This window comes from Scyliorhinus torazame, chromosome 5, assembly GCF_047496885.1.
Source record: "Scyliorhinus torazame isolate Kashiwa2021f chromosome 5, sScyTor2.1, whole genome shotgun sequence".
Taxonomy (NCBI): Eukaryota; Metazoa; Chordata; class Chondrichthyes; order Carcharhiniformes; family Scyliorhinidae; genus Scyliorhinus; species Scyliorhinus torazame.
Genome location: NC_092711.1, coordinates 261,794,590 through 261,818,205, shown reverse-complemented (window position 1 = coordinate 261,818,205; position 23,616 = coordinate 261,794,590). Strand labels below are relative to the sequence as shown.

At 48.4% G+C, this 23,616-nt stretch overlaps 1 protein-coding gene and 1 long non-coding RNA gene across 2 annotated transcripts in view; both read left to right on the top strand.

The window, feature by feature from the left end:
• The first annotated feature begins 1,475 nt into the window (after window positions 1-1,475).
• Window positions 1,476-23,616, top strand: part of LOC140421090 (ADP-ribosylation factor-like protein 6) — a 106,959-nt gene continuing 84,818 nt past the window's right edge. The window contains exons 1-3 of the mRNA XM_072505456.1: window positions 1,476-1,780; window positions 16,965-17,026; window positions 17,435-17,503. Of these exons, the coding sequence (XP_072361557.1) occupies window positions 1,640-1,780; window positions 16,965-17,026; window positions 17,435-17,503 (272 nt within the window). The 5' untranslated portion in view covers window positions 1,476-1,639. The remainder of the gene's footprint in view (window positions 1,781-16,964; window positions 17,027-17,434; window positions 17,504-23,616) is intronic.
• Window positions 1,788-3,307, top strand: LOC140421093 (uncharacterized). Its single transcript, XR_011946668.1, has 2 exons — window positions 1,788-1,944; window positions 2,698-3,307. It is a non-coding gene; the product is annotated as an uncharacterized lncRNA (long non-coding RNA).

The window sequence follows — 23,616 nt, the reverse complement described above, 5'->3', positions numbered from 1 at the left end:
ATCCCTGATTAAAAGTTCCGTGTGCTTTCTCCCCGAAACTTGCGGGCAGCCACAGTTTCGGCCCAGCACCAGGAGCGCCCGGAAGAAATCCTCCAACGATTCCCCGGGGCTTTGCCGTCTTGTTGTAAGCAGGTGACGTGCGTAAACCTGATTTACAGGGCGGATATAATGTCCTTTTAACAGTTCAATCGTGGCATCATAGTCCTCCGCCTCCTCGATAAGGGTGTAGATCCCAGGGCTGACCCTTGAGCGCAGGAGATGCATTTTCCGTTCTTCTGAGCGGGTGCCTCCGGCCGTCTCGAGGTAGCCTTTAAAGCACGCCAGCCAGTGTTTATATATTGCAGTTGAGTTCTCTGCATGGGGGCTGAGTTGCAGGCACTCCGGTTTGATTCGGAGATCCATCCTTCCAGCTTAAGTCGAGTCGATTAAATTGATGCACGATCAATTACACTCAAGACGAAGTGATTTCATAACTGAAGGCTTTAATCGACTAGAACTTGTTCCCCAGCAGCTTCGGTACAGAAAGTGAAGGCTGCTGGGATGGCACCGGTTCTTATACTCCGCCTGTCAGGGCGGAGCTATGTATCAACAGCCAATGGTAAACTCCTAGGTTTAAGCAATGGTCATCAGCCTCTTAGGTACAGCAATACCTGATAATACCACATACATGAGTGGATATTAATACAGCATTAAGATCCAGAACTCTTTAATTTGTTTTTCTACCTCTTTCCTTACACTGAGCCCATGTTTAGGGACAAGAGAGCCACTGTTTGTTTTTTGGGTTTTGTTTCCATGTGTTCTCCTTTTGCTTTCATTTTTTCTGCCTTTTGTTTCTAACCCAGTTTCCATCTGCTCTAACTCCCTGCTCAGATACTCATCACCCTGCCATACTAGATTAAAGCCTCCCCAACAATGCCAGCAAACACGCCTGCAAGAATATTGGTCCTTGTCCTATTGGGGTGTAATTCATCCAGTTTGTACAGGTCCAACTTTCATCAGAACCTGTCCCAATGCTTCGGAAATCTGAAACCCATCCTCCTCCAGAACCCCTCTGGCCACACATTCATCCTACCTATCCTTTTTCTAATCTCACTGCCTGGATTTGTGTCGCTCAGCAAGACTGCTCTGTTAATTGAAGGTAGCCATGATGTGGAGATGCTGGCATTGGACTGGGGTGGGCACAGTAAGAAGTCTTACACCAGGTTAAAGTCCAACAGGTTTGTTTCGAATCACTAGCTTTCGGAGCGCAGATTCACTTGATGAAGGAGCTGTGCTCCGAAAGCTAGTGATTCGAAACAAACCTGTTGGACTTTAACCTGGTGTTGCAAGACTCCTTCCTGTTAATTTAAAGTCAGTGAAGGCGGTAATTCTGTTGCGGTGCAGCGAGCTTAACATACGCCTCTTTATGATTGCTGCATAGGCGCAATACAAATGCCGCTTAAAAAATAGAGAAGGGTCATATGGTGTCTCTTGTCCCCAGGCTGTAACCCTGATTTTTTTCAGGGGAGATATCCCGGCGCAGGGGGCGAGGAGCAAAGTTGGTGTCTCGGTCCCGGGTGCATGTCCAGTGAGGTTGAGGGTTGCAGTTGCGTCACTGCAGACACACAAGAGGAAGCGGTGGGACCTGGCAACAGAGTCAATGCTGCCCAATCCAGCCATGGGCTTGCTGGATAAATTAGCCGTTTGGCTGAGGCTGAAGCGCAGGGACGTGAATGTCCTTTGCTTGGGGCTGGATAACAGCGGGAAGAGCACAATCATTAACCGCTTGAAGCCTGCCAATGTGAGTACGGAAGCGAAAACAGCAATTCATTTCCTCTTTCATATATTGCAAATACATCCAGTCCCCCGCCCCATCAAATAGGTGCGCACCCCAAAAGAGTTCACAGGAGCGTAATGTGTCCTTGCCCGTATATAACTACCTGATTTTTGCATTGCAGTCTGAGGGTATGTAAGTTCTAATAACATTTCAAGAATGCTGTCGTCTGACAACTCAAAACCTGTTCAGTTTAATGGCTGGCACTCTTGCACAACTCAGTGTTAGAGACAGAATCTGAGCATCGAATGTATGTGTCTTGTTTTTGTGTGTCTCTTGATGGCAGACAGACTCCAATATTTCCCTCCTTGATTTCATCAAGCCCATTGCAGAGCAGTGAGACCGGCTGCAGCCTTGGAGAGGAACACGTGGTGTCCACCGGCACCATTGCTGCTTTCAGCTCCCGGTGGGCACTGCAGGGACCGGGGGCCTTTATAAACCCCTTTAACCACATATTGATGAGGTTCTAAGCTTCCGTTGCTTTTTATTTTAGTTTGGATAGTGCCCCTAACAAGGGGCGGCCCATCATTGCTCTGCATGGTAGCACAGTGGTTAGCACTGTTGCTTTGCAGCGCCAGGGTCCCAGGTTCGATTCCCGGCTTGGGTCACTGTCTGTGCGGAGTTGACACGTTCTCCCTGTGTCTGCGTGGGTTTCCTCCGGGTGCTCCGGTTTCCTGCCATAAGTCCCGAAAGACGTGCTGTTAGGTGAATTGGACATTCTGAATTCTCCCTCAATGTACCCGAATAGGCCCCAGAATGTGGCGACTTGGGGATTTTCACAGTAACTTCATTGCAGTGTTAATGTAAGCCTACTTGTGACAATGAAGATTATTATTATTTTATTTACTGTTGTTTGCTTGGTTGAGCTTCCCACTCTTTTGTAGATGGATGCGGTTCTTTCTCTGCTCGCCATCACCGCTGGATGCTGCTGATGCTGGAAGCCGGGTGCTTAGCCACTGCCGCCTCTTTTGCTATCGCGACCTGGTGAAAGAATCCAGAGGATGGGAGACAGCCAGCCAGCTGCCAGTGCTGGGAATGGACCGGCTCAACAGTTCAGCTTGTCGGTGGCATTGGAGGGAAGTTTTTGTGGACTGCCGGTGACTTTGTTGTCCATTGGACTGGTTAAGTTCCACGGCCTGGAGGTCTTGGGTCGGATTGTTGCCACCTCCCCTGACTTTGCGGCCTGGAGTGCAGACAGAGTCGCTGGATGATAGTGATAGTAAACCAGTGCAGGAGTGGAGGACGGGCACTCTCTTTTTCCCATGGCATGCTATGCATCAGTGAGACTTTCCATTGTTGGGACTTTGTTGCTGGGGGGGCGTGGTTAGACATACGTGGCAGTTTTGCCCAACTGAGCAATTGGATGTAAATATTGTAATGGCGCTTCTTGTATTTCTGTTAATTCATAATTCTTGTGCTGCAGCTTGTTTGGTTTTATCCTTTTATCTTTACTATGCATGTTTAATAAACAGTCGCTTTTCGCCTGTGGAATAATTTTAGGAGGCGTGGAGTGAAAGACCAAATTGGTTTATTTTAAACCGAAAATAAAGCCACGACTGCGGTACACAAAACAAACGTCCCAGCCCAGGACTTTTGGGAACTGCCGATTCAGGTCTGGAGCAACATTTAAAGATCCCAGTGACAATCCCCAGCTGGGTTCCGCCAGCTCATCGTGGGAACTGATATTCTATGAAGCCCATGAAGAGATCAATCAGCAATCCCCCCTGGTCCTCATGAGGGTTATCACAGTCTGCTTTTTTGCAGGTTTGTGTTTTTAACTTGGAATCTCTCTGCTCCTCACTCTTAATTTCACTGAACAGAACCCTTTTTCAAGATTCCAGTTCTTTGTTCCTTTGACTAATAATAGTAAACGCTTATTGTCACAAGTTGGCTTCAATGAAGTTACTGTGAAAAGCCCCTAGTCGCCACATTCCGGCGCCTGTTCGGGGAGGCCAGTACGGGAAATGAACCCGCGCTGCTGGCATTGTTCTGCATTATAAGCCAGCTGTTTAGCCCACTGTGCTAAACCAGCCCCTAACTAGAAGCTCTTCTTGGAACTTGCTTCTGTCCCTCTCCTGAGTTTCAGGATGTTTCTGCTCTTTTGTTTGGGGCCTGCTCTCTTCAGTCTCCCTTCATGACCCTGTTCCAGCAGTTTCTATGGACAGGTGTTTACTTATGGCTCACCTTTTCAAACTGAATTCAAGCTGTTTTTGCTGTCTCTGTGGGTCCCTGATTGCTTGGCAACCCACCAGTTTTTTGTACCCTATGTTTGTTTTAGAGTCGTAAGAACTTCATTAAAATGTAGGCATCTTTTAAAGTGAAACTAAAACTGAAGTCTCCCTAACACACAACTTCAGAAATATAAATTAAGCTTAAAGCCATATCTTGAGTCTTAACACTCAAATACAAATGTAAAACTTTCTATTTTGTAACAAAATTTAACTCATAATGTGTTCAAAAGCAAATGATTGCTAAAAGGAATTGAGTGCTAACTTATTCAGAGATGCCCTTCACAGCAAATTGTGCTTGTAATGTTAATGGAGCAAGCCAAATTGCAACCAGCTGTACCTTTAACCATGAAATTATAACATGTTTACAGCACAGAAGGAGGTAATTTGGCCTATTGAACCCGTGTTGACTCTACAAGAACAATTTAGGTTCTCAAGCTCTCCTGCGGCTTACACTGTAGCCCTGCCATTATTTTCCTTCAGGTGCTTCTCCAATTGCCTTTTAAAACTCAAGTTTGGATGTGCATCCACCGCCCTTTTAGGCAGTGCATTCCAAATTTTAACACTCGCAGCATAAAGGTTTTTCCTCTTGTCATCTTTGTCTCTTTTGCCAGACACCTTAAATCTGTGTCCTACATTCTCAACCCTTCCATTAACAGGAAACATTTGATCCTATCTACTCTGAACACCCCTCTGTCAAATCTCCTCTCAACCTTCTATTCTGTAAGGAGAACTGAATAGCTTCTCAAACTATACACGTAAATGAAACATCCTGTCTTTGGAACTATTCTTGTTGATCGACTCAAGGATGGTGAAGGTGGTGTCTGTGAAATTGTCTAAAAGGTATGACTTGGTGACTATGTCAGGCTGTTGCTTGACTAGTCTATGAGGCAGCTCTCTTTATTTTGGCAGAAGCCTCCAGATGTTAGTAAGGAGGACTTTGCAGGATCCACAGGGCTGGGATTGCTGATGTTTTTTCTGGTGCCGAGGCTGATTCCAGGTGGTTGATCCGATTTCATTTCTTTTAGACTTGAAGTGGTTTGATACATTGCTCTGGACCCATGTAAGCCAGAGGATGAAGCAGCAGATTTCCTTCACTGAAGGACATTAGTGAATCAGATGGCTGTTTACAACAATCCATGATAGTTTCATGCCACATTATTGAGACAATTTTTAAATTCTAGATTTATTAATTGAATTTAAATTCTACCAGCTTCCCTGGTGGTATTTTAACCTGTGTTCCTAGAGCATTAGCCGTGGCCTCTGATTACTCGTCCGTTACCTCTACACCACCACTTCCTCTTAAAAAAACTGAAATAAATCCCTACCACACTACCTTAAAATAAATATTTTAAACATATTTTTATTTGAACTATTTTAGTATAATATAATCCCATAAAACGAAAGGTTCATTTCAAAGTCAACACAGAACTATCATATTATGTGTGCATTTAACTAAACAAGGACTGGGGGAAGGGTTTTCCGACCATTCTCACCAGCGGGATCTTCCGGTCCTGCCAATGGCAAACCCCGCCGCGAGTTTCCCAGCGGTGAGCGTTGGATTCAATGGGAAATCCCATTGACAGCGACTGGGCCAGATGGTCCTGCCACGGTTCAATGGCAGGCCGTCCCCCACCACTGAGAAATATACCAAGGGGTGGCACAGAAAATTCCCCTCCTCTAGGTGTCAGCGATAAGGGAGATATTGGAGAGGCAGTCGGGGGGTAGAACTAGATGTCATTGACTAAAGCCATAGATTACGAGAACAATGTTGTTGGATTGGGTAAGGGGTCAGTAAGGTGAAAGTATGAAAGAGGGTACAAAGGTAGGATTTTCCCAGCCCTGTGGTGGTGGCTCTGGAGGCTGGGTGGGGCTGGAATGTGTGGGGGAAAAAGTGAGAAACTGACATATTTACTGCTCGTTGTGCATTACCTGGGCGTAGGAGTGCAGCAGTAGCAAGCATTTTCCGTTTTGCTAAAGGCATATGGAACCCAATCTTGTTTAAAGCCTGCCCACTCACTGAAGACAAGAGCATGAATTTGAGGTCTTAATTTCGAAGGAACAAACTGGCAATTCGCAAGCCATCCATCTATAAGGGCTTGCAAATGGGTGTGCCTCACCTGTAGACAGACCCACCCAGTGATGCCGGGAGGGAGGGATTGACAGCCAGTCAGAAATTTATGATTGCACCTCCATCGTTTGTTGCCATCTCCTGCTCCATTCAGATCAATAGCACATAGCCTTCACAGTGGGGCTTCCGGCTCCCCATCGCTTTGGGTGCTCTGATTGGCCCTCCTTTTTTTGTAGCCCGCTTGCTGTCCTTAATTGGATAGTGAATTGGGAGGTAGCCTACTACTTGGCTGCTGCTCACTAATTGGCTGTATCGTGTGAAATTAAGCTAGCGGGCACTAACAAATTCAGGGATTGGGCCCCCATTGCTTGTGGCAATGTTCACCCCAATGTGGCTGCAAAGGGATAGAGTTGGTGAAGAGAGTGGTCAAGAAAGTGGCGGTTTGAGTATTTGTGGGGAAATGTTAGGTAATTCACTTTGGTTAGAACAAGAGAAAAAAACTTTAAAAGAAACTGTTAAAGGTTGTTGGTCAGAGGGAATTTGGTGTAATTGTGAAACACAGAAGGTTAACTTTCAAGAACCAAAAGTAATTCAAAAGGCAAATGCATCATATTATTGCAAGGAGGTTGGAGTACAAGAATAGGAAAGTTTTGATGCAGTTGTGACTGGATGAGTGCAGCTCCAACAATACTAAAGAAGCTCGACATCATCGAGGACAAAGCTTGATTGGCACTCCATATACCACCTTAAATATTCACTTCCTCCACCATTGACACACAGAGGCAGCAGTGCGTACCATCTACAAGATGAACTGCAGCAACTCCCCAAAGCTCCTTTAAAAGCACCTTCCAAACCCACAACCTTTTCCACCTAGAAGGACAAGGGCAGTTGATGCCTGGGAACACCACCACCTGCAAGTATCCCTTTAAATCATACACCATGTTGACTTGGAAACCATATTGCCATTCTTTCACTGTTGCTGCGCCAAAATCCTGGAACTCCTCTCCTAGCAGAATAATGGGTGTTCCTACACAACCTGGATTGCAAGGGTTCAAGAAGGTGGCACACTAACATTTTCTCAAGGTCAATTAGGGATGGGCAATAAATGCTCGCCCAGCCAGCAATGTCCACAACTTATGAATGATAATAAAAACAGCTGTACAAGGCTTTGGTGAAACCACACCATTATTAGCATTAGGAACAGTTTTGACTGCTTTACCTAAAGATGTATTTACCTTAAAAAGATGCATGAAGATTCACTTGATTGACACCCAGGATGAGAGGGTTGTCCTATGAGAAGAGATTTAGTAGAATTTTAAATATATATATTTTTATTAGAGATTTCTATTTTACAATAAACGTTACAACAAAACCCATATTGCCCACAGCGGATGATACACAAACCCAACATAAAAAAACCCCTACCAACTATACCCATCCTATCCACCGAGAGAAAAAAAACAGCTGAAAAACAAAGAAAATGAAAGAAACACTCCACCCCCCCAGCAATTGACCGATTCCTTTAAGTAGGTAATGAATGGCTGCCTTCGGAGTAGAACCCTTCGACCAACCTCTCAATGGTGTACTTGACTTTCTCCAGGTATAAGAATTCCATTAGGTCACCCAATCATACCGAGGTGCTGGGTGGAGTCGCAGACCTCCACCCCAGCAGAACCTGCCTCTGGGCGATCAACGAGGTGAAGGCAAGGACATCTTCCTTCACTCCCATCTGCAGCTCCAATGAGTCCAACATGCCAAGAATGGACAAGGCTCCAGATGGATATTCAGAATAACTGGCATGGTGCTGAAGAAGGAGACCCAAAAGCATATCAGTTTGGGGCAAGACTTGAACATGTGTGTGTGATCGGCTGGCCCCCACAGAATACCGTGCTCACACCCGTCTTCTAACTCCAGCAAAAAAAACACTCATCCTAGTTTTGGTCAGGTGTGCACTATGCACCACCTGAAGATGTGTGCACGTGAAGATGTGAAGTTCACCCTGCGAAGGGCCTCACTCCACACCTCATCATTCACTATAGGTCCCAACTCCCTCTCCCATTTCGTCTTCACTCCATCTGCCAAGTCCGAATTCTCAGACAGAATTTGCTCATAAGTACCGACCCTGTCAGCGAAAGGATCCTTTCCAACAGAGACATCTGCGATGCCTCGGGAAATGTTGGGAAGGCCACCCATACAAAATTCCTTATCTGGAGGTACCTGAATACGTTCACCACCACAAACCCAAACTTCGCCCGACAATTCCTCCAAATTGGCAAACTCTCTTTACAAACAAATCCCCGAATCTCCCAAGCTCCTTCCCTTCCCAAACCCCAAATGTAGCATCCAGTGGCTTGAATAAGTGTTTGGCATAGATGGGGACCAACCGCTATACGGATCCAAGCTAAAATACTGCCTGAATTGTCTCCACGTCCTTAAGGTAGACGTGACCACAGGGTTCAAGGCTGTCACCAATGCACCCAGACTAGATCCCTTACACAACCTCGCCTCTATCTGTTCCCATACGAACCTGGGTCACTGCGTTACCCCAGCACCTCAGCATTAGCCGCAAATAATAAGTAAATTCAGCAATGCTAAGCCCCTCAACTGCCGATCACTTTAAAGAACTACTCTACAGGGGCTGTTTAGCACAGGGCTAAATCGCTGGCTTTGAAAGCAGGCCAGCAGCACGGTTCAATTCCCGTACCAGCCTCCCCGAACAGGCGCCGGAATGTGGCGACTAGGGGCTTTTCACAGTAACTTAATTTGAAGCCTACTTATGACAAGCGATTTTCATGTTTTTCATGTTTCAGATCCTTGGGTCTTGCCGCCCATATAGAGGATCAACCTATTAACTCTCACAAAAAAAGGTTAAGGGAGGAAGATAAGACATTGAAACAAAAACAAAAACCTTGGAAGAATCTTAATTTTAATAGACTGGACTCTGCCCACCAGGAACATTGGAAGGTTGTCCCACTTTTGCAGATCGGACGTAGACTTGTCCACCAGACTTGCAAAGTTTAATTTATGAAGCCAGGCCTAATCGTGGGCCACCCAGACACCCTGATATCTGAAGCTTGAGCTGGCCAAATGAGAAGGCTATGCACCAAGTTGGTTCCCTCCCTGGGGGGTGAACCAAAAAACATTCAACTTGTAATCCGAAAATGAACCAAAACTCCTCAATAGTTCCATTTTATCACCCATGGTGGGGACAGGGTCTGCAACAATCGTCAGCACATAGGGACACGCTCTGCTCCACTCCTCCACTCTTTCTATAGAGAGTCATTCAACATATCTACCAGCAAAGGACCAAATGATCCACAAACATCTTACAGAATTCCACTGGAAACCCATCTGGCCCAGGCGCTTTATCCATTTGCATCCGCCCAATGTCGATCAAAATCTCCTGAGGCCCTAATGGGGCCTCCAACTCTTCCCGTCTCTGATCACCTATCATCGGAAACTCAAACCCATCTAAAAGTGTTGACATGTCCAGCACCCGCACCGAGGGCTCCGACCTATAAAGATTCTTGTAAAAAGCCTGAAATGCAGCGTTAACTTTATATGGGGCGGAAAGCAAACTACCACTTGAATCCCTAACCTGAATAATCTCCCAGGAGCCTGCCTGCTGCCTCAACGTATGAGTTAAAAGATGGCTTGCCTTCTCCCCATACACATACACCTGGAACGCTGCCACTGTCTCACCGCCTTCCCTGTAGACAACAGATCAAACTGTGCAGCTTTTTCCAGCTCGCCAGGAGCTCCACAGTAGGGTCACACGGGTACCTGCAGTCCACCTCCAACATATCATCCACCAACCTCCGCCGTTCCCTCTCCATATGCATCATATAGGATATAATCTCTCCCATAATCACCACTTCATTTTTTATTCAGAAAATATTTTATTCAGGCATTTATAATTTTAACATTTTAAACAAACAGATCCAGCACACACAGAAATCCCACAATAACATACTCATCTCCCCCCAAGCATAAGCCCTAACTATCATGGTCCATGTACCTACTCCATCCCACGGTTCTCCTTCCATTAGATTTCCCAACCTTATTCGTCACTTCCATGTCTCTCCGCCAGCCCCCCCCCCCCCCCCCTCTGCTGACGGTCAATTTTCCTGGAAGAAGTCGATGAATGGCTGCCACCTCTGGGTGAATCCCTGTAGTGAACCCCTGTAGTGAACCCCTTAAGGCAAACTTACTTTTCTCTAATCTAAGAAACCCTGCCATGTCGCTGCCCCAAACACCCGACTTTGGAGGCTACGAGTACCCCCATCCCAACAGAATCCGTCTCCGGGCCACCAGGGAGGCAAAGGCCAAAACATCGGCCTCTCTCCCCCTCTGGGCTCCTGGATCTTCCGAACACACCAAATATTGCCACCTCTGGACTCGGAGTCACCCTCCCTTCCAAATTCTCTGACATGAATCCGAAAATCCCCTTAGCCTCGGACACGGCCAAAACATATGCACATGGTTCGCAGGACTTCCCCCACACCTGTCCTCCACCTCTTCGAAAAACCTGCTCATCCGGGCCACAGTCATATGAGCCCTGTGGACCACCTTGAATTGGATCAGCCTAAGCCTGGTGCACGAAGAGGACATGTTCACTCTCCGCAGGGCCTCCTCCCATAACCCGATTTCCAGCTCCCCTCCCAACTCTTCCTCCCACTTTCTCCTCACCTCCCCTGTTTGGAAACCATTCTTACCCAGTTCCTTTCAGTTCCTTATATATTTCTGAGACCCTCCCCTTCCCAACCCCTGTTTTTGACATCACCTTGCCCTGTAGCCCCCTTAGTGGGAGGTGAGGGAAGCCCGGGACCTGCCTCCGGACAAAATCCCGCACTTGTAAGTACTGGAACCCATTCCCCCCTGGCAACTCAAACTCCTCCTCTAGCTCCTCCAAACTCAGAAAGCCCTCCTCAATGAAAAGATCTCCAAATCTCTCGATCCCTGCCCGCTGCCATCTCCTAAAGCCCCCGTCCAACCCCCCCGGAGCGAACCGGTGGTTATCCCACAGATCGGTGACTGATGCCCCCTCCAGTCCCATGTGCTGCCTCCACTGTCCCCACACCTTCAGGGCTGCCACTACCACTGGGCTCGTGGCGTACCGAGCCGGCGAGAACGGCAGAGGTCATAATCACCACTTTCAAGGCTGCCCAAAGCATGGAGGGCAAGACAGAATGATTCCCATTGAATTATACATACTTGCCAGTGACCTTGGACATGCGCCCACAGAATCGTAAATCTGCCAATAACCCTACATCTAAACTCCACAGTGGGCGCTGAGCGGAGCCCGATTTCAGAACCAAATCCACCATATGTGGTGCATAATCTGAGATGACAATGGCCGAGTATTCTGCCTTCCTCACCCAAGGGAGAAGAGACCCATCCACCAGGAAAAAGTAAATCCTGGACTTATGTACTGGGAAGAAGAACGATAATTTTTTACCCCTCGGGTGTGTCAACCTCTGGATCTGCCCCCCCCCATTTGCTCCATAAACGCTAACTATGTCTTTGCCACCCCTGAGAGTGCCAACTATTTTGGCCTAGAACGGTCCAGTTTCGGATCTAGCATGCAATCTAAATCACCTCCAAAAATCAGTTGCTGTGTATCTAAATCTGGAATGGAAGCCAACAGCTTCCTATTAAATGCTGTGTCATCCCAGTTCGGGGCATATACATTAACTAATACCGCCAACACATCTGCCAAAAACCCTGTAACCCTGCTCCATATGGGTCTGCCACAACCTTGGCTGCCAAAAAAAATACCCATTTGTTGATTAAAATTGCCCCCTCCCCCCCAGCCCTACTGTCGAAGCCTGAGTGAAATCCCTAGCTCACCCACCCCTTCCACAATCTGGTCTGGTCCCTCACCCACAGACGAGTCTCCTGCAAAAACATCACAACAGCCCTCAGATTCTTTAGGTGAGAGAAAACCTTGACATTTTTACTGGGTCCCCTAATATCCTTGCGTTCCAGGTTACTAGCTGAATCGGGGGTCTCCCCCCCACCCTTACCCAGAGTCTGCCATTTCCACAGTAAGGGATTATCAAATGCCTGCCCAGAGAATGTAGGCTCAAGGCCCACCCAAAATGGCCACCATACCAACCCAAAAAATGAAACAGAAAGCCTCATGGTCACCGTCAGAAAACTAACCCTCCCCATCTTCCCTAAACCCAGCCCCACCCAAACATCCATATTGATTACATTCCAAAGAATACTACTCCCTCCGAACCAGTCCCAACCTCCAACCAAACAAAAATGCGAGGCTCATTGAATCACAAATAACAGGTCCAACAGGCCGCAGCCCCTCCCTCCACCTCGCTCCTATTTGCCAGCTAAATATTTACTGCTAACGAGGTAGCCCCTACCCAGGGCCGAAAAAAGAGAAAGAAACACCCCTACCCATCCCTGCTACAAAAATACAACAAAATTCAACACCCCCACCAAGAGCAAGATCCCACTGGGAGCCATAAATGTCCAAGCAAAGAAAAATACCGCCTTAAATGATAATAATCTTTATTGTCACAAGTAGGCTTACAATAACACGGCAATGAAGTTACTGTGAAAAGCCCCAAGTCGCCACATTCCGCCACCTCTTTGGGTACACGGAGAATTCAGAATGTCCAAATTACCTAACAGCATGTCTTTCGGGACTTGTGGGAGGAAACCGGAGTGCCCGGAGGAAACCCACGCAGACACGGGAAGAATGTGCAGTTCCACACAGACAGTGACCCAAGCCGGGAATCGAACCTGGGACCCTGGAGCTGTGAAGCAACAGTGTTACCCACTGTGCTACCGTGCTGCCCAGTAGCCCACAAAATGGTTATATTCCCATCCCCCACCATACAATGTATGCAAAACAATCCCATTCCAACCCAAAAACAGAAATAACAATAAATATATACAAAATACCCCAAAACCCGCTCCTATAAATAATCATAATAAGTCCACACAGAGTCTGTTCAACTCGATCCCAGTCCATGCTCTGTAACAAAAGCTTCAACCTCGTCCAAAGTATCGAAGTAATGGTCCCTTGACCCGAAGGTAACGCGCAGCCTTGCACGGTACACCACTCCGAACCTCACTACACTCTTGTACAAAGCCGCTTTGGCCTTATTTAAGAATGCATGCTTCTTCGCAAGCTCTGCACCGACATCGTAGTATATTCTAACGTGGCTTCCTTCCCATCTCGAATCATGGTTCTCCATGGCCCATTTCAGGACCTGCTCCTTCTCCTGGATGCTACGGAATCTGACTAACTGCTCGTGATAGCTTGTTTGCCTGAGGCTTCTGCCGGAGTGTTCGATGGGCCCTGTCCAACTCCGGACGGACCCCAGTACACCCTCCCCCACCATCTTACCAAACATTTGCAAAAAGTACGCAGTTGGATTCGGGTGCTCCATACTCTCCGGCAACCCCACAACCCTGAGATTTTGTCTCCTTGACTGATTGATGCACAATCAATTACTCGTGAGACAAGGACAGTCATACTAATCGGCTTTAATCAGCTAGAACTGTACCCAGCAGCTTCGATACAGAAAGTGAAGGCTGCTGGGACGGCATTGGTTCTTATACCCCGCCTCTCAGGGCGGAGCTATGTGCGTTAGCCAATGGTAGACTCCTAGGTCTAGCCAATGGGCATCCACCTCTCAGGTACTGCAATACCTGGTATTACCACATTCACCCCCTGTTAAAAAACAGACCCAGCGGGGTGATGGCCAGTGTTACTGTCGCCTTTTGCATGGTAGGACCAGGTATTGCAGGTACCGTGCTGTCGAGGGTAACAGAGAAAGTTTTTATTGTTTTATGGTGCAGCAATCAGACGATCGGGTGGCCTGGTCATCCTTCTGGAGCGTCTGGGCTTCGGCGATGATCCTGGTGTAGGCCCCGGCGGTTGTGGCTCCGGGAACGTGGTGTCTTCCTCCCTGGCAGCTTCATCACTCCTAGGCGGTGCTTTTGGGGTGAAAAGCGGGCAGGGGGAGGGGCGCCTGTAGGGGGCGTCGGTGCCTGTTCGGCACTGAGTAGTGGCGTCGGCAGTACTGACCCTCCGGTCAGGTGCTGCGGGGAGGGTGGGGGTGTGGGCAATGGTGCGGGTGCGCATGGGGCTCCGGCGGGTGCCAGGTCCCGAAGGGAGACCATGTCTTGATGGCCTTCAGGGAACGCTACGTAGGCGTACTGGGGGTTGGCATGTAGCAGGTGGACCCTCTCGACCAACGGGTCCGACTTGTGCACCCTCACATGTTTCCGCATAGGACGGGTCCGGGTGTCGCTAGCCAGGTTGGGAGCGAGGTCCCGGAGGAGGACTTCCTGGGGAAGACAAGGAGACGTTCGTGAGGTGTCTGGTTTGCGTCCGGGGCCGACTCTGGTCCAGGGTCACGGAGGCCAGCTGCAGCAAGGGGAAGGTCTGGTCAGACAGCGTGGAGTCGGCAGTGCTGGGGGCCTGAGGCCGATTCCGGGTAATGGAGGCCAGCTGTAGCAAGGAGGAGTTATGGTCAGGCAGCGTGGAGTCGGCGGTGCTGGGGGCTTGAGGCCGGTTCAGGGTAACGGAGGCCAGCTGTAGCAAGGGGGAGTTCTGGTCATGCAGCCTGGAGTCGCCAGCGCTGGGGGCTTGAGGCCCCATCCAAGATGGCGTCAGCCACGGGTCGCACATGGAGTCCGGGGATACAGAAGATGGCGTCGGCGAGGGACAAAATGGCGGCGCCCATCCACCCAGCGTGGTGGCCGGGGGGGCAAAATGGCCGCGGCCCGTGGGCCGCACGTTACCTGTGGGTAGGAGGGCGGCGGTGGGCCTTGGACGGCTGGGACCTGGAACAAAGGCTGATGATAGTCGCTGGCGACCGCTGCCACGGCGCGGGCCTGGCAGACCGCGACATAGTGGCCTTTCTTGCCGCACCCTTTGCAGGTGACGGTGCGGGCCGGGCAGCGCGCGCGCGGATGATTTGCTTGGCCACAGAAGAAGCAGCATTGGCCGGCGGTGAAAACGGGCCGTCTAGCGGCGCAGGCCTGCGGGGTTAGCGGGAAAGTCTGGGGGGCTGCCGCAACGGGGTGCCACGCAGCCCAGGGTGGTGCCGTGCGCCCGGCATGGAAGAGGTTGGAGATGGCGCCCTGTAAAGGAACGAGCCTGGGGGCGCTGGTGACGGCACCGCTGCCACTCTCGCCGTCAAAGTACACCATGAGTCCGGTGGTGGCGGCAACGCTAAAGATCTGGGGCCAGTGGAGACGGCACAGGGGTGCAATGGGAGCCTCGGTGTGGTCCCCGATCAGGGGTAACCACCGGTTTGTCCCGGGGAGGATGGACGGGGGGTTTCAGAGCTGTCATCGGGCGGGGATTAGAAGAATGGGGGACCTGTTCATTGATGAGACGTTTGCGAGCCGAGGGGCACTAGAGGAGAAGTTTGAGATACCCCCGGGAAATGCTTTTAGATACATGCAGGTGAGGGAATTCCCATTGCTCCCGGCACAGGAAATTCAAGACAGGGTGATCTCAGGTGTATGGGTCGGGGAAAGCAAGGTGTTGGCAATATACCAGGAGATGAAAGAAGAGGGGGAAGCGTTGGTAGAGGAGCTGAAGGGTAAATGGGAGGAGGAGCTGGGGGAGGAGTTTGAGGAGGGGTTATGGGCTGATGCCCTAGGTAGGGTTAATTGCCTTGAGAGGGTCTGTGCAGGGGTTCTACAGGTGATGGCAACCGTTCCTAGACTATCTCGCGGAGCGTAGAGGAAGGTCGGTCAGCAGCAGCAACCCAGAGGAAGGGGGAGGGGGGAGATGTCCTGTGAAGGTGGTGGGGGGGGGGGAGGGGGGTTTGCCTAGGGGGTGTTTGAGCAAGAGAACACATGAAAGATTTGGGAAACTGGCATGTACGGGAGGGAGCCAGTGTACAAAGCTCTGTAACATATTGTTTTACCATGTATATATCTTGCTATGTGCATTTTCTTTCTATTTTGTTACAAGGGGGGGTTATTGTTTGTAAGGGTGAAAAATTGTGTTAAAAAAAGTTTAATAAATATATATTTTTAAAAAATAGCAGCGGAGTTGTCTGCGTGGGGACTGAGGTGAAGGCACTCCGGCTTGATGCGGAGGTCCTTAAATGAGAGGACATTTTTCTTTCAGGTCCATGAATCATCAAAATTCTTTACCTTAGAAGGTTGTGCATGCTCAGTCATTGAGTATATTCAAGACTGAAACTAATTGAAAGAAGGGATAATGGGCATTGTATGCGAAAGTGGAGTTGAGATCGATCAGTCATGATCTATTAAATGGCAGAGCAGGCTTGAGGGACTGCATGACCTACTCCTGCTTCTATTTCTTATGTTCTTATGTAGATGGAGAAGCGGAGTGTCCAAGAGTGGATCACTGGGAGTATCTGGAGATCCAGTTTGGTTAGGTAAGTGTGAAACCAATCGAAGACAATCACTTGGAGCTGGACTAAAGAGTGTTGAAGGAGGTTGATGTGTCAAAAGCTGCAGACCAAGGAGGATGAAGAAGGATAATGTGCTTCAGTCTAAACATGTCATTGGTTACTTTGGTTAAGCCTGTTCCAGTTTCCTTGGAGGAGCAGAAAAGTCAAAGAGCTCAAACTGAAGGTTATGGGAGAGGGGAACACAACAAGAGTCAATGAAAAGTGGACAAGAAAGAGAAGCTGAACTGCATTTTATTCTCCTTATACCAAGAGCATTTCGACACAAGTTGAGAAATGAAGCTGAGTCCCTTTAGTTTTACATTTCGGTAGACTCGTAATTGTCACATTGTGATTTGTGTCCATAAAATGTGATAACTAAAGTAAAAAGGTCTCCTCATATTGATTGTTTTAAACTGATCTCAACTTTCCCCCTTATTCTTCAGGCACAAGCCGAGGAGCTGTTTCCGACAATTGGATTTAGCGTGGAGAAATTCTCTACCTCCAGGTATAGTAAATTAATCTATATATCAGTAAATCTCCCTTTTTTCTCACTTTCTACCCACCTCTTTTCTTTACCCTATCTAAGTGACCTCCAGAGAGAAATGTCCAAATTCTGGACCTTTTCTGTCGTGGACCATTGAGTATTCCCAAATACATTTTAGCTTGCATCATTAAAATTGGTATTAATGTGGACTGAGTTCAGGAACAAGTATGAAAGATGAAAGGCAATGTGCTAAAACATCTCTTTCTGTTTTTCTCTGTATTTGCAGTTGCTCTCTGCTCACAGCTTCACTTGGCTACGATGGAACAGAGTAAAACAATCATTCACTTAACTTGCAGTCTTATTACCAAAATTACATTCCTTCTTATCTCTAATTTATTCTTTACTGTTGGTTACTTTGTTTAATTTCAGATTGACCTTCACTGTGTTTGACATGTCTGGCCAGGGAAGATACCGAAACCTCTGGGAAAACTACTACAAGTAAGTGAGATGATGGTAATAAAATAGTCTGTAATGGGTGAGTGTAATTGTGTATTTGAACAGAATCTGTGAATTGTTCATTTATGGCATTTGTTGTGACATATGTATCATAAAGTATGTTCTTCAGTATACAATGATGAGTTACAATTTTTAGAAGGGATTAGATGGCAATGGTGGGAAAAGAAAATGGGAAATTATTAAGACGGATAAACAGGGAGTAGTGTTGGGGATGAGGGAGACATTGGGTGGATGCTGGGAGCAGTGCTTTAGGGTAGGACAATAAATGATATCGGCAGCATTAACTGAGAGAGAGTGGATAAGTGTTACAAACACAGGACTGCTGTAGATACCTTCTTGGGGTAGGTGGAGTCAGTCACTTGCTTGAGTTGCCTAGAATATGAGAAATAGGAGCAGGATTAGACCATTCTGCCCCTCAAGCCTGCTCTGCCATTCAATACGATTAGGCTTGATCTTCTTCCTCAACACCATTTTGGATCCGGTTCTCCATATTCCTTGATTCTTTGAAAGATTAATAATCTATCGAACTCAGTCTTGAATATGCTCAATGCAGCCACAACTCTCTAAGGTGGACAATTCCAATGGTTCATAACCCGCTGAGTGAGGAAATTTCTCTTAATCCTAGTCCAAAATGATTGATCCCTTTTCTGAGAACATGTTCCCATTTTCTAGACTCCTCAACCAGGAGATACAACTCTGTATTATAATCCCTTATAGAAGCTTCTATGTTTCAGTGATGTTCTCACTTTTCTCTAAACTCCAGAGAGTATCGCTTCCATGACAGGTATTCCATCCCGAGATATGGCGACCAAAACTATGCCCAGTACTCTAGGTGTGGTCTTACCAAAGCACTGTAGTATTGTAGGAAGACTTGTTTACTCTTGTACTCCAATCCTCTTGAAATAAAGGCCGACATGTGATTTGCTTTTCTAATTGCTTGCTGTATCTGATTCTTACTTTTTTGTGTTCTTTGTACAAATACTCCCAAATCTCTTTAAACATCAACATTTAAAAGATTCACATCTTATAAAAAATATTCTGCTCTTCTATTTGTCATGTGAGAGTATCTTTAAGAAATGGGTGTTTAAAAATGTACCTTTAAGAAATGGGTGTTTATCCAGTAGCAGTGGGGTGTAGCAGTACACCCAGAGTGTGGGTGGAGCTGGGCTGTCTGTCAGCTTTTTACTTTCATTTTAGGCTGTTTGCTGCAGGGTGTGTTTTAGTTTCATTTTCAGTGTTGGAACTGAAGCCAGACAAAGCAGGTGTACTGCTGTTCTCTCTGCCATGAAAAGACTATCTCTTGAACATTTGGTGAATTCAGAATTATAAATGTTCTCCGTAGTGAATGTAAACCTAATGTGTTTCTGTTAAAAGGTGTTTCTTTTGTCTTCTGGATGTTGTTTGGGTGGTGCAAATCTGTAACTCACTGCCTGAAAGGGTGTTGGAGGCAGAGACCCTCATAATATTTCAGAAGTATTTAGATGTGCACTTGCAATGCCAAGGCCTGCAAGGCTATGGGCCAAGTGCTGGAAAATGGGATTAGAATAGTCAGGTGGTTGATTTTGACTGGTGCAGACGCGATGGGCTGAAGGGCCTTTTCTGTGCTGTAGACCTCTATGAATCTATAATGCTAAAATCTCTGCCATTGCCTTGCCCACTATGCTAATTTCTCCTGTCTCTGTCTCTAAGGACCGAACATTTACTTTTCATACAATTCTTTTTATATACTTATAAATATTCTTCCAATCTGTTTTTATGTTCCTGGCTAGTTTATTACCATATTCTAAATTTTCCCTCTTTATCAATGATTTGGTCACTCTCTTCCCTGAAACATTCTCAACCTCCAGGCTAGCTACTATTCTTAGAAACATTTTTTTTTTAACGCATTTTATTACAGACTTGTATCAAAGTAGGTTACAGCAAATAAACACCCCGGGAAACATACTTCCCAACAATCAGCTGAACAGTTTGTACAGATTTTCCTCCTTTTTCACCCCCCCCCCCCCCCCCCCGCCCCCTCTCCCCATCACCCACGCGCCCACACCCCTGCGACGAACAGCTCCTCAAACACGGTCACAAACATCCCCCACCTTTTCTCAAACTCCCCTGCTGAGCCCCTTAACTCATACTTTATCTTCTCTGACTGCAGGAAGTCATACAGGTCACCTCCTCCACTATCCTGGCTAAGACCGCGAACACTCCCGCCCAGAATCTTCCCAATTTTTCACAACCCCAAAACATGTGCATGTGATTCGCTGGCCCCCGCCCACACCTCTCACACTCATCTGCTACCCCCTGAAAGAACCCACTCATTCTCGCCCGAGTCATATGCACCCTGTGCACCACCTTAAACTTTATTAGGCTCATCCTTGCACAAGAGGAGGTCCCGTTTACCCTTCGCAGTGCCTCACTCCATACTCCCCAATTGATCTCCATTCCGAACTCCACTTCCCATTTCTCCTTGATCTTCACCACCCGCTCGCCTCCCTGCTCCCCCAGCCACTTATATATATCCCTAATTCTTCCCTCCCCTTCCAAATCCGGAAGCAACAGTTGCTCCAACAGAGTGTATCCCGGCAATCTAGGGAACCCCTTCCAGACCTTTTGTGCAAAGTCCCTAACCTGTAGATACCGGAACTTACTACCCATCGGCAGCTCTACCCTCTCCCTGAGCTCCTTCAGACTGGCGAACTTTAGGCTGCTCACTAGCTCTGTGCTCGACCCTTTATACCCGTCACTGATGCTCCCTCTAGTGATACTGTGGCTGTCACATCTGTGCTGCAGTCTCTGGTGTATGTGCAGATGTTTGTACAGATGTACAGATCACTACAAACCTTTCCTCCAAATACAAATCCCTTACCTTGACCAGCCCCACTTCCCTCCATTTCCTGTATAGACTGTCCATCCCCCCCAGCTCAAACCCATGATTTTCGCACAGCAGCGTTAGCACCGACATCCCTTCTACCCTAAAATGCCTCCTCAGCTGATTCCGTATCTTCACCGTGGACTGCACCACTGGGCTCCCTGAATACCTACTTGGAGTCATTGGCAATGCTGCCATCACCATAGCCCTCAAACTAGACCCCTTACAAGATTCCTCCTCCATCCAAACCCACTCTACCCCTTCTCCTTCCCACCAGCGCCGCACCTTGTCCACATTCGCCGCCCAATAATAATGAAGCAAGTTCGGCAACGCCAACCCCCCCCTGCTGCCTCTGCACCTGTGGCAGTGTCCTCCCCACCCTCAGCACCTTCCCCGCCCATACAAAGTCAGAGATGATTGTGTCCACTTTCCGAAAAAAGGCCTTTCATATAAAGATCGGGAGAGCCTGAAAGATAAACAAGAACCTCGGCAGAATATTCATTTTCACCCCGCCAACGTTAAGTGCAGTGTATCCCACCTCTTAAGATCCTCCCTGGCCTCCTCCACCACCTTCGTTAAGTTCCACTTATGGAGCCCCGTCCATTCCCTCACTACCGGAATCCCCAAATACCTAAACCTATCCCTCGCTACCGTAAATGGCATCCCCCATAAATTAGCCCGCTGTGCCAGCTCATTCACCGGGAATACCTCGCTTTTCCCTACATTCAGCCGATACCCTGAGAACCCTCCAAACCCCCCAACAGGCCCATAATCCTTCCCATGCTCTCCAACGGATCCGAAACATACAGCAAGAGGTCACCGGCATAGAGCGACACCCGACGCTCCGTCTGTCCCCACATTATCCCCTGCCACTCTGCCGACCCCCTGAGAGTCATCGCCAATGGCTCTATGACCAGCGCAAACAGCAGCGGCGACAGCGGGCACCCCTGCCTCGGACTACTGTGTAAGTCAAAGCTTCGTGAGCTCATATCATTTGTCCTCACCCTTGGTGCCACATACAGCAGCCACACCCATGCCACAAATCTCCGCCCAAACCCAAACCTTCCTAAATCTTCGATCCAGTACCGCCACTCCACCCGATCAAATGCTTTCTCCGCGTCCATGAACACCACCCCCTCCTTCCCTTTTTGGGGGATTAGTGTGATTACTGCCTGCGTCATCGTCTCTGGCAACTCCCCCTTCTCCAGTGCTTCATTAAACGCCCCAATAGATGTGATGCCCGGTCCGCCGCAAAGTCCTTATAAAATTCCGCCGGGTACCCATCCGGCCCAGGGGCCTTCCCCAACTTCATACCCCTGATACTATCCAGCACCTCCCTCAGCCTCAGGGGCTTCTCCAACGCCTGCATCTTTGCTTCCTCCACCTGGGGAAATTCCAGCTCATCCAGAAACCGCCCCATGTCCCCCTCCTCTCTCCTGGGTATGCCTCATAAAGTCCCTGGTAAAACTCTCTCAATGCCTCATTTATCTTCCCTGGCTCTGACACCACATCCCCAGCCCCAGTCCAGATCTTCAATATTTCCCTGGACGCCAGCTTGCGGCTCGCCTTCTCCCCATACTCGTATTGCACCCCTCTTGCCCTACGCAGTTGCCCGACCGTCCTCCCAGTTGCCAGCCTGTCAAATTGCCCATGCAACTTTTTCCTCCTCGCCAATTCCTCCACCTTCCCAGTGGGCACCTTCGAATATTCCCTGTCCACCTCCACTCTCTCGCTCACTAGACGGTCATGTTCCGCCCTCCTTTCCTTATTCGCACGAACCGTAAACAAAATAATTTCTCCTCGGACCCCTGCCTTTAGTGCGTCCCAAAAAATGCCCGCCGACACCTCCTCATTGTGATTCAACTCCACAGAATCCCTAATCGCCAACTGCACCTTGTCACAAAAACCTTCATCCACCAACAACCCCGAGTCAAACCTCCACCCCGGCCTCTGTTCTCATCCCGTTCTAAACCGAATCTCCAGCCACTGGGGTGCATGGTTGGAGATAGGTATCCCCGCATACTCTGCCCCTCCACCCCAACCAAAATCTCCTGACTCACTACAAAGTAGTCAATCCTCGAATACACCTTATAGACGTGTGAAAAGGAGTAACACTCCCTTCCCCTTGGGTTCTGAAAACGCCATGGATCCACCATACCCATCCTCTCCATAAACCTCCCCAGCTCCCTTGCCATTTGTACCCTACCCTTCGACCTGGGGCTTGATCTATCCACCCTCGGCTCCAGGACACAGTTAAAATCTCCTCCCAAGATCAACTGGTGCGTGGCCAAATCCGGGATTGCTGCCAGCAACCCCCTCATAAAACCCACATCATCCCAATTTGAGGCATGCACATTTTTCAACACTACCGGTGCCCCTTCCAATACTCCACTCAAAATCACATATCTCCCATCCAGATCCCTCACCTCCTTCGCACTCACAAATCCCATTTTATTGCTCATTAAAATTGCCTTACCCCTAGATTTCAAATCAAACCCTGAGTGAAAAACCTGCCCGACCTACCCCTTCCTTAACCTAACCTGGTCCTTCACATGGAGGTGCGTCTCCTGCAGAAAGACAACCCCCGCTTTCAAGCTCCTGAGGTGCGCGAACACCCACGTCCTTTTAACCGGCCCATTCAGTCCCCAGATATTCCACGTTACCAACCTTACTGGAGGCTTATGCCTCCAATCCCCTCTACCGTCCGTCATCTTTCCCACTTAATTCCCGCCCCTTTAATTCCACTCTGTACCTAGCCCATCCCAGTTGGCCCCTTTCTCCGCCCCTGACCATGTCATCGCTCACCCCCTGCCACGTCGCAGAAACCTCCCCCCCCCCCCCCGCCTTTCCCCTTCCCCTTCTTCCCCCCCCACTTCCCCTTTCCCCCCTCCCCCCTGGCCACCCATCTTGGCCTTCTCCCCCATCACCTCACTTCCGTTCACCAGCATAATCTGCTAGCGCAGCTGCCCCTGCCCAAAGGCACCTCCTAATTGTCATGATATCCACATCAGCATATCATGGTGCAATCACACACACACTGATGGACAGGCATTTGGACCAACCAGCACACACATAACATCGCAGCCAATCACCAATGAGAGCACACGCATTATAAAACAGGGAACACCACAGTTCCCGCTCATTCTACCAGGAGATAGCTCGGAGCACAGAGCTTACAGCGCGCCACTCAGACATAGACCATGTGCTGAGTGCCTCACTAAGATAGTGATAG